This window comes from Macaca fascicularis, chromosome 15 (assembly GCF_037993035.2).
Source record: "Macaca fascicularis isolate 582-1 chromosome 15, T2T-MFA8v1.1".
Lineage (NCBI taxonomy): Eukaryota > Metazoa > Chordata > Mammalia > Primates > Cercopithecidae > Macaca > Macaca fascicularis.
In genome coordinates, this window is record NC_088389.1 from 77,701,138 (window position 1) to 77,712,699 (window position 11,562).

The following is an 11,562-nucleotide window of genomic DNA, read 5'->3' on the forward strand; positions in this document are numbered from 1 at the left end:
TATGCCAAATCCGTGTTATTAAAAGTTCATGAAGATTTCAATTAGAAAATAATACCATAAAAAGTTTTGAGTGTAGGTGAAAAATAGGCAATGATGAAAAACATCTTTCAACACATGGAGAGAGTGAATAAAGAAAGCAAAAACAGTAGATAGAAAGTAAAACTAGAGCATTTAGAAAATGGAAATTAGTATGTTCACTATTTAAGATCCATGCACGGAGCAAAGTCTTCAGAAAACCTAGAGGCCAAGGTTCAAGGTTACCCACCTCAAGTAGCCTAGCAATATTTGCAACATCCCAATGGCCCTGTCCTTTTCTTTACTGATGGCCGTGGTGGTGCTCAGCTACAAATCCATCTGCTCTCTGGGCTGTGATCTGCCTCGGACCCACAGCCTGGGTCATAGGAGGGCCTTGATACTCCTGGCACAAATGGGAAGAATCTCTCCTTTCTCCTGTCTGAAGGACAGACATGACTTTGGATTCCCCCAGGAGGAGTTTGATGGCAACCAGTTCCAGAAGGCTCAAGCCGTCTCTGTCCTCCATGAGATGATCCAGCAGACCTTCAATCTCTTCAGCACAAAGGACTCATCTGCTGCTTGGGAACAGAACCTCCTAGAAAAATTTTCCGCTGAGCTTTACCAGCAACTGAATGACCTGAAAGCCTGTGTGATAGCAGAGCCTGGGATGGAAGAGACTCTCTTGATGAATGAGGACTCCATCCTGGCTGTGAAGAAATACTTCCAAAGAATCACTCTCTATCTGACGGAGAAGAAATACAGCCCATGTGCCTGGGAGGTTGTCAGAGCAGAAATCATGAGATCCCTCTCTTTTTCAACAAACTTGCAAAAAAGATTAAGGAGGAAGGATTGAAAACTAGTTCAACATGGAAATGATCCTCATTGACGGACATGTCATCTCACACTTTCATGAGTTCTTCCATTTCAAAGACTCATGACTCTTATAACCACCACGAGTTGAATCAAAATGTTCAAAAGTTTTCAGGAGTGTAAAGAAGCATCGTGTTTGCCTGTGCAGGCACTAGTCCTTTACAGATGACCACGCTGATGTCTCTGTTCATCTGTTTATTTATATATTTATTATTTACATATTTTTAAGATTTAAATTATTTTTATGTAATATGTGTACCTTTACATTGTGGTTAATGTGATAATATATGCTCTTCCTATTAGCCAATATATTAATTTCCTTTTTCATTAAATTTTTTTACTATACAAAATGTCTTGTGTTTGTTTATTCTTTAAGATAAAATGCAAAGCCTGACTGTACAACCTGACTTAATGTTGATGATTTAATTAAGTTACCTATCATAATTTTACTCACGTTATAGAAAAATGTATTTTTCTATACCAAGCTGTATGTTGTCATCAGGATACAAACATGAACATAAAAACTACAGTTCCTGTTCTCTTGTATCTTTGATTTTTGTCCAGAAAGAAATGTAAAAACAATAATAATGCTGAATTAATATCAGTTATGCTAACTGCTGTAATATGAAGAAATGAAAAAGCAATGAATTCCTCTTAGCAGAAGGTAGATTGAGACATGTCTGGAAATTAAAGCAGAGATATTCTCTGTAAACTGACTTTCAACATGTAATTGAAAAGGTACATTGCCAGTCAGATAAATGAGTTTGCAGTTTTCAAGGAATACCATATCTGGAAGTTCCTAACTGGCAATGGAAAGGCCAAAAATGAAATGGAATGGCTGTCCATGTGGTGAGCAAGTGGAGGGGGAAAAAGAGACTTAAACTGGATTCTGAGGACCTTCCACCACTAAAGCGGGGGAACTGAAGAGACACACAGAAAACAGAGGTGGAATACCTTAACAGCAGAAGGACAAGAGGGAATGGTGATAAAAGCATATTTAGAAAATAAATGAGCTTAGAAATCAGGTGGGCGGAGCAAGATGGCCAAATAGGAACAGCTCCAGTCTCCAACTCCCAGCGTGAGCGACACAGAAGACCGATGATTTCTGCATTTTCAACTGAGGTACTGGGTTCATCTCACTGGGGAGTGCCGGACGATCGGTGCTGGTCAGCTGCTGCAGCCCGACCAGGGAGAGCTGAAGCAGGGCGAGGCATTGCCTCACCTGGGCAGCGCAAGGGGGAAGGGAATCCCTTTTCCTAGCCAGGGGAACTGAGACACACAACACCTGGAAAATCGGGTAACTCCCACCCCAATACTGCGCTTTAAGCAAACAGGCACACTAGGAGATCATATCCCACACCTGGCCGGGAGGGTCCCACACCCACGGAGCCTCCCTCATTGCTAGCACAGCAGTCTGTGATCTACCGGCAAGGCAGCAGCGAGGCTGGGGGAGGGGCGCCCGCCATTGCTGAGGCTTAAGTAGGTAAACAAAGCTGCTGGGAAGCTCGAACTGGGTGGAGCTCACAGCAGCTCAAGGAAACCTGCCTGTCTCTGTAGACTCCACCTCTGGGGACAGGGCAATAACAAACACAGCCGAAACCTCTGCAGATGCAAACGACTCTGTCTGACAGCTTTGAAGAGAGCAGTGGATCTCCCAACACGGAGGTTGAGATCTGAGAAGGGAGAGTCTCCCTGCTCAAGTGGGTCCCTGACCCCTGAGTAGCCTAACTGGGAGACATCCCCCACTAGGGGCAGTCTGACACCCCACACCTCACAGGGCGGAGTACACCCCTGAGAGGAAGCTTCCAAAGCAAGAATCAGACAGGTACACTCGCTGTTCAGCAATATTCTATCTTATGCAGCCTCTGCTGCTGATACCCAGGCAAACAGGGTCTGGAGTGGACCTCAAGCAATCTCCAACAGACCTACAGCTGAGGGTCCTGACTGTTAGAAGGAAAACTATCAAACAGGAAGGACACCTACACCAAAACCCCATCAGTACATCACCATCATCAAAGACCAGAGGCAGATAAAACTACAAAGATGGGGATAAAGCAGGGCAGAAAAGCTGGAAATTCAAAAAATAAGAGCGCATCTCCCCCGGCAAAGGAGCGCAGATCATCGCCAGCAACGGATCAAAGCTGGACGGAGAATGACTTTGACGAGATGAGAGAAGAAGACTTCAGTCCATCAAATTTCTCAGAGCTAAAGGAGGAATTACGTACCCAGCGCAAAGAAACTAAAAATCTTGAAAAAAAAGTGGAAGAATTGATGGCTAGAGTAATTAATGCAGAGAAGGTCATAAACGAAATGAAAGAGATGAAAACCATGACACGAGAAATACGTGACAAATGCACAAGCTTCAGTAACCGACTCGATCAACTGGAAGAAAGAGTATCTGCGATTGAGGACCAAATGAATGAAATGAAGCGAGAAGAGAAACCAAAAGAAAAAAGAAGAAAAAGAAATGAACAAAGCCTGCAAGAAGTACAGGATTATGTAAAAAGACCAAATCTACGTCTGATTGGGGTGCCTGAAAGTGAGGGGGAAAATGGAACCAAGTTGGAAAACACTCTTCAGGATATCATCCAGGAGAACTTCCCCAACCTAGTAGGGCAGGCCAACATTCAAATCCAGGAAATACAGAGAACGCCACAAAGATACTCCTCGAGAAGAGCAACTCCAAGACACATAATTGCCAGATTCACCAAAGTTGAAATGAAGGAAAAAATCTTAAGGGCAGCCAGAGAGAAAGGTCGGGTTATCCACAAAGGGAAGCCCATCAGACTAACAGCAGAAACTCTCCAAGCCAGAAGAGAGTGGGGGCCAATATTCAACATTCTTAAAGAAAAGAATTTTCAACCCAGAATTTCATATCCAGCCAAACTAAGTTTCATAAGTGAAGGAGAAATAAAATCCTTTACAGATAAGCAAATGCTTAGAGATTTTGTCACCACTAGGCCTGCCTTACAAGAGACCCTGAAGGAAGCACTAAACATGGAAAGGAACAACCGGTACCAGCCATTGCAAAAACATGCCAAAATGTAAAGACCATCGAGGCTAGGAAGAAACTGCATCAACTAATGAGCAAAATAACCAGTTAATATCATAATGGCAGGATCAAGTTCACACATAACAATATTAACCTTAAATGTAAATGGACTAAATGCTCCAATTAAAAGACACAGACTGGCAAACTGGATAAAGAGTCAAGACCCATCAGTCTGCTGTATTCAGGAGACCCATCTCACACGCAGAGACATACATAGGCTCAAAATAAAGGGATGGAGGAAGATTTACCAAGCAAATGGAGAACAAAAAAAAGCGGGGGTTACAATACTAGTGTCTGATAAAACAGACTTTAAACCATCAAAGATCAAAAGAGACAAAGAAGGCCATTACATAATGGGAAAGGGATCAATTCAACAAGAAGCGCTAACTATCCTAAATATATATGCACCCAATACAGGAGCACCCAGATTCATAAAGCAAGTCCTTAGAGACTTACAAAGAGACTTAGACTCCCATAAAATAATAATGGGAGACTTCAACACTCCACTGTCAACATTAGACAGATCAACGAGACAGAAAGTTAACAAGGATATCCAGGAATTGAACTCATCTCTGCAGCAAGCAGACCTAATAGACATCTATAGAACTCTCCACCCCAAATCAACAGAATATACATTCTTCTCAGCACCACATCGTACTTACTCCAAAATCGACCACGTAATTGGAAGTAAAGCACTCCTCAGCAAATGTACAAGAACAGAAATTATAACAAACTGTCTCTCAGACCACAGTGCAATCAAACTACAACTCAGGACTAAGAAACTCAATCAAAACCGCTCAACTACATGGAAACTGAACAACCTGCTCCTGAATGACTACTGGGTACATAACGAAATGAAGGCAGAAATAAAGATGTTCTTTGAAACCAATGAGAACAAAGATACAACATACCAGAATCTCTGGGACACATTTAAAGCAGTGTGTAGAGGGAAATTTATAGCACTAAATGCCCACAAGAGAAAGCAGGAAAGATCTAAAATTGACATTCTAACATCACAATTAAAAGAACTAGAGAAGCAAGAGCAAACACATTCGAAAGCTAGCAGAAGGCTAGAAATAACTAAGATCAGAGCAGAACTGAAGGAGATAGAGACACAAAAAACTCTCCAAAAAATCAATGAATCCAGGAGTTGGTTTTTTGAAAAGATCAACAAAATTGACAGACCACTAACAAGACTAATAAGGAAGAAAAGAGAGAAGAATCAAATCGACGCAATTAAAAATGATAAAGGGGATATCACCACCGACCCCACAGAAATACAAACTACCATCAGAGAATACTATAAACACCTCTACGCAAATAAACTGGAAAATCTAGAAGAAATGGATAATTTCCTGGACACTTACACTCTCCCAAGTCTAAACCAGGAAGACACTGAATCCCTTAATAGACCAATAGCAGGCTCTGAAATTGAGGCAATAATTAATAGCCTACCAACCAAAAAAAGTCCAGGACCAGATGGATTCACAGCTGAATTCTACCAGAGGTACAAGGAGGAGTTGGTACCATTCCTTCTGAAACTATTCCAATCAATAAAAAAAGAGGGAATCCTCCCTAACTCATTTTATGAGGCCAACATCATCCGGATACCAAAGCCTGGCAGAGACACAACAAAAAAAGAGAATTTTAGACCAATATCCCTGATGAACATCGATGCAAAAATCCTCAATAAAATACTGGCAAACCGGATTCAGCAACACATCAAAAAGCTTATCCACCATGATCAAGTGGGCTTCATCCCTGGGATGCAAGGCTGGTTCAACATTCGCAAATCAATAAACATAATCCAGCATATAAACAGAACCAAAGACAAGAACCACATAATTATCTCAATAGATGCAGAAAAGGCTTTTGACAAAATTCAACAGCCCTTCATGCTAAAAACGCTCAATAAATTCGGTATTGATGGAATGTACCTCAAAATAATAAGAGCTATTTATGACAAACCCACAGCCAATATCATACTGAATGGGCAAAAACTGGAAAAATTCCCTTTGAAAACTGGCACAAGACAGGGATGCCCTCTCTCACCACTCCTATTCAACATAGTGTTGGAAGTTCTGGCTAGGGCAATTAGGCAAGAGAAAGAAATCAAGGGTATTCAGTTAGGAAAAGAAGAAGTCAAACTGTCCCTGTTTGCAGATGACATGATTGTATATTTAGAAAACCCCATTGTCTCAGCCCAAAATCTCCTTAAGCTGATAAGCAACTTCAGCAAAGTCTCAGGATACAAAATTAATGTGCAAAAATCACAAGCATTCTTATACACCAGTAACAGACAAACAGAGAGCCAAATCAGGAATGAACTTCCATTCACAATTGCTTCAAAGGGAATAAAATACCTAGGAATCCAACTTACAAGGGATGTAAAGGACCTCTTCAAGGAGAACTACAAACCACTGCTCAGTGAAATAAAAGAGGACACAAACAAATGGAAGAACATACCATGCTCATGGATAGGAAGAATCAATATCGTGAAAATGGCCATACTGCCCAAGGTAATTTATAGATTCAATGCCATCCCCATCAAGCTACCAATGAGTTTCTTCACAGAATTGGAAAAAACTGCTTTAAAGTTCATATGGAACCAAAAAAGAGCCCGCATCTCCAAGACAATCCTAAGTCAAAAGAACAAAGCTGGAGGCATCACGCTACCTGACTTCAAACTATACTACAAGGCTACAGTAACCAAAACAGCATGGTACTGGTACCAAAACAGAGATATAGACCAATGGAACAGAACAGAGTCCTCAGAAATAATACCACACATCTACAGCCATCTGATCTTTGACAAACCTGAGAGAAACAAGAAATGGGGAAAGGATTCCCTATTTAATAAATGGTGCTGGGAAAATTGGCTAGCCATAAGTAGAAAGCTGAAACTGGATCCTTTCCTTACTCCTTATACGAAAATTAATTCAAGATGGATTAGAGACTTAAATGTTAGACCTAATACCATAAAAATCCTAGAGGAAAACCTAGGTAGTACCATTCAGGACATAGGCATGGGCAAAGACTTCATGTCTAAAACACCAAAAGCAACGGCAGCAAAAGCCAAAATTGACAAATGGGATCTCACTAAACTAAAGAGCTTCTGCACAGCAAAAGAAACTACCATCAGAGTGAACAGGCAACCTACAGAATGGGAGAAAATTTTTGCAATCTACTCATCTGACAAAGGGCTAATATCCAGAACCTACAAAGAACTCAAACAAATTTACAAGAAAAACACAAACAACCCCATGAAAAAGTGGGCAAAGGATATGAACAGACATTTCTCAAAAGAAGACATTCATACAGCCAACAGACACATGAAAAAATGTTCATCATCACTGGCTATCAGAGAAATGCAAATCAAAACCACAATGAGATACCATCTCACACCAGTTAGAATGGCGATCATTAAAAAGTCAGGAAACAACAGGTGCTGGAGAGGATGTGGAGAAATAGGAACACTTTTACACTGTTGGTGGGATTGTAAACTAGTTCAATCATTATGGAAAACAGTATGGCGATTCCTCAAGGATCTAGAACTAGATGTACCATATGACCCAGCCATCCCATTACTGGGTATATACCCAAAGGATTATAAATTATGCTGCTATAAAGACACATGCACACGTATGTTTATTGCGGCACTATTCACAATAGCAAAGACTTGGAATCAACCCAAATGTCCATCAGTGACAGATTGGATTAAGAAAATGTGACACATATACACCATGGAATACTATGCAGCCATAAAAAAGGATGAGTTTGCGTCCTTTGTAGGGACATGGATGCAGCTGGAAACCATCATTTTTAGCAAACTATCACAAGAACAGAAAACCAAACACCGCATGTTCTCACTCATAGGTGGGAACTGAACAATAAGATCACTTGGACTCAGGAAGGGGAACATCACACACAGGGGCCTATCATGGGGAGGGGGAAGGGGGGAGGGATTGCATTTGGAGTTATACCTGATGTAAATGATGAGTTGATGGGTGCAGCACACCAACATGGCACAAGTATACATATGTAACAAACCTGCACGTTATGCACATGTACCCTACAACTTAAAGTATAATAATAATAAATAAATTTTAAAAAAAAGAAAATAAATGAGCTTAGAAAAAGAATCAATAGACTTACGAAAAATGTGAATTAAAACTGAGCACTACAGCAAGAAAAGACATGGCAGTGCAGAGCTTACTGAGAGCTGGATTGATAGAATTAATCAGCAGAAGCCATACTGGGGTAGGTAGAAGAGTGAATCCGAAAAGAAAAATCAAGATAACACATATAGAAAATTGTGAGAGATCTGCATTTCCAATGGAGGGAAGTAATAAGATTGCACTCTCCTTTTTGAAAATATATGTCACTAAAGTTCATATATTTGATGCATTGGTAAATCATATGAATACATTTAATATTTTATATTTTTAAAGCATAAAATATAAAATTATTTACAATAGTAATTGATCATTATTTTGATTAATTCTCTGTTAAATGTCACTAAAAACTGACACATTTCTTTCACAAAATAAAATCGGAAACTGGAAGAGATTGTCTTTCTCAATACTTTAGGAATGCGGAAAGGATTCCCTATTTAATGAATGGTGCTGTCAAAACTGGATTGCCATCAGCAGAAAACTGAAACTGGACCCCTTCCTTACACCTAATACAAAAATTAACTCAAGATGGATTAAACCTTAAATGTAAAACCCAAAACCATGAAAACCTTAGAAGAAAACCTAGGCAATAGTGTTCAGGACATAGGCATGGGCAAAGATTTTATGATGAAATCACCAAAACCAACTGCAACAAAAGCTAAAATTGACAAATGACATCGAATTAAAGAGCTTCTGCACAGCAAAAGAAACTATGAATCATCAGAGTGAACAGGCACCCTAGAGATTGGGAGAAAATTTTTGCAGTCCAACCATCTGACGAAGGTCTAATATCCAGAATGTACAAAGAACTTAAACAAATTTACCAAAAAAAAAAAAAAAAATCAAAAAGTTGGTAAAGGACACGAACAGACACTTCTCAAAAGAAGACTTTTATGTGGCCATAAACATGAAAAAAGCTGAACATCACTGTTCATTGCAGAAATGCAAATCAAAACCACAATGAGATACCGTCTCATGCCACTCAGAATGGCGATTACTAAAAAGTCAGGAAATAACAGATGCTGGTGAAGCTGTGGAAAAATAGGAAAGGTTTTACACTGTTGGTAGGAATGTAAATTAGTTCAACCATTGTGCCACAGTGTGGCAATTCATCAAGGATCTAGAACCAGAAATACCATTTGACCCAGCAATCCCATTGCTAGTAGAAGAAAAAATGAGAAACTAGTAAACCTTCACTTACTAAATAGCTGATTTGCTAAAGCAGAGCTCATTCTATTTAAGGACTCAGCCTCTATAGGGCTGAGACAAACTAACTTCTTATGCAAAATAAAAAGTCAGAGTCAGAGTTCAGGACCACTCTGAAAGTTAATTCTTTAGTTGATAATGTTCAATATTTATAAATTTATGAATTTAGAACAAAGATGGTCTTTTTTATACGATAAGAATTTACTTGGATAAGAACTTCTGCAAAACTTTGAAAAATGACAATGATTTAATTGATAATATTTTCTAAGTCACATATGTGTATTGGAATGATACTTCTTCGAAGGTTACAAAAATTAGTTCTCGTAGTATAAACAAATCTGACATATTACAATAGTGTGTGACTCTCCAACAAGTCTATCCAACAAAATTTGATTGCTTAATATACATCTTTCTCATTGGATTTTGTTGTGTATCACATGAGAAGCACTGATATTGAGTTCAGGAAGAAGCACAAAATATTTGCAAGATCAGTGTCATAAACCTAGGGCAAATAGATGACTGTGATTGTAGTTGCTGGATCTTAAAGTCTTATCACAATTTGTAGCTTTAGCCTGCATAACTTTGGGCTGCCATTGACTATCTGATGGTTATTACTTATGTTTGATCCTCAGTTTTTCAGGATGTTTTGTAGACTTTGAGAATTAAATGCATATAGCTTGTATTATATGATTTACTTCTACTAAATTTAGTCAACACATCAATATTTATGTTAAGTACTGAAAAGAAAAAAGTGTTGGCAATACCTGGATGAATATTGCAGCTAGTGAAGTTTACAAATTATTACAAATATATTACAAATATATTTTCTCATATAAAGGAAAATTCAAAGCTTCATATACTATGAGAAAAATTTTAAAATATTATTCACATTTTTAGCAGTTCTGAATGATTAGGTAGGTAATTACATTCATATTATTAATGTGTATTTACATAGATTTTTATTTTGCATATGTACTTTCACACAACAAAATTTACATGAACAAATTACATTAAAAGTTATTTCACAATTATACTCGTCAAATTAAATTAAATGTCAATAGCTTTTAAACTTAGATTTTAGTTTAACTTTTCTGTCATTCTTAACTTTACATTGAATAAAAAGAGCAAAGTTTATAGTTTTTATCTGTGAAGTAGAGGTGTACACAGTATACATAAATAGATATGCCAAATCCGTGTTATTAAAAGTTCATGAAGATTTCAATTAGAAAATAATACCATAAAAAGTTTTGAGTGTAGGTGAAAAATAGGCAATGATGAAAAACATCTTTCAACACATGTAGAGAGTGAATAAAGAAAGCAAAAACAGAGATAGAAAGTAAAACTAGAGCATTTAGAAAATGGAAATTAGTATGTTCACTATTTAAGATCCATGCATGGAGCAAAGTCTTCAGAAAACCTAGAGGCCAAGGTTCAAGGTTACCCACCTCAAGTAGCCTAGCAATATTTGCAACATCCCAATGGCCCTGTCCTTTTCTTTACTGATGGCCGTGGTGGTGCTCAGCTACAAATCCATCTGCTCTCTGGGCTGTGATCCTCCCCAGACCCACAGCCTGGGTCATAGGAGGGCCTTGATACTCCTGGCACAAATGGGAAGAATCTCTCCTTTCTCCTGTCTGAAGGACAGACATGACTTTGGATTCCCCCAGGAGGAGTTTGATGGCAACCAGTTCCAGAAGGCTCAAGCCGTCTCTGTCCTCCATGAGATGATCCAGCAGACCTTCAATCTCTTCAGCACAAAGGACTCATCTGCTGCTTGGGAACAGAACCTCCTAGAAAAATTTTCCGCTGAGCTTTACCAGCAACTGAATGCCTTGGAAGCCTGTGTGATAGCAGAGCCTGGGATGGAAGAGACTCTCTTGATGAATGAGGATTCCATCCTGGCTGTGAAGAAATACTTCCAAAGAATCACTCTCTATCTGACGGAGAAGAAGTACAGCCCATGTGCCTGGGAGGTTGTCAGAGCAGAAATCATGAGATCCCTCTCTTTTTCAACAAACTTGCAAAGAAAATTAAGGAGGAAGGATTGAAAACTGGTTCAACATGGAAATGATCCTCATTGACGGACATGTCATCTCACACTTTCATGAGTTCTTCCATTTCAAAGACTCATGACTCTTATAACCACCACGAGTTGAATCAAAATGTTCAAAAGTTTTCAGGAGTGTAAAGAAGCATCGTGTTTGCCTGTGCAGGCACTAGTCCTTTACAGATGACCACGCTGAT

General features: G+C 39.0%; 2 protein-coding genes across 2 annotated transcripts; both read left to right on the top strand.

The window, feature by feature from the left end:
- Window positions 1-298: 298 nt before the first annotated feature.
- Window positions 299-1,182, top strand: LOC102146717 (interferon alpha-17). Its single transcript, XM_045372804.2, has one exon. It carries the CDS (start codon window positions 299-301, stop codon window positions 866-868), a length of 570 nt encoding a protein of 189 aa, XP_045228739.2. The 3' UTR covers window positions 869-1,182.
- A 9,045-nt stretch (window positions 1,183-10,227) lies between these two features.
- On the top strand, window positions 10,228-11,562 carry LOC123569038 (interferon alpha-17-like). Its single transcript, XM_045372802.2, has one exon. It carries the CDS (start codon window positions 10,797-10,799, stop codon window positions 11,364-11,366), a length of 570 nt encoding a protein of 189 aa, XP_045228737.2. The 5' UTR covers window positions 10,228-10,796; the 3' UTR covers window positions 11,367-11,562.

Bases quoted from the DNA above. Each gene is read 5' to 3' on its own strand.
- LOC102146717 (XM_045372804.2), top strand. From the start codon at position 299: ATGGCCCTGTCCTTTTCTTTACTGATGGCCGTGGTGGTGCTCAGCTAC.
- LOC123569038 (XM_045372802.2), top strand. From the start codon at position 10,797: ATGGCCCTGTCCTTTTCTTTACTGATGGCCGTGGTGGTGCTCAGCTAC.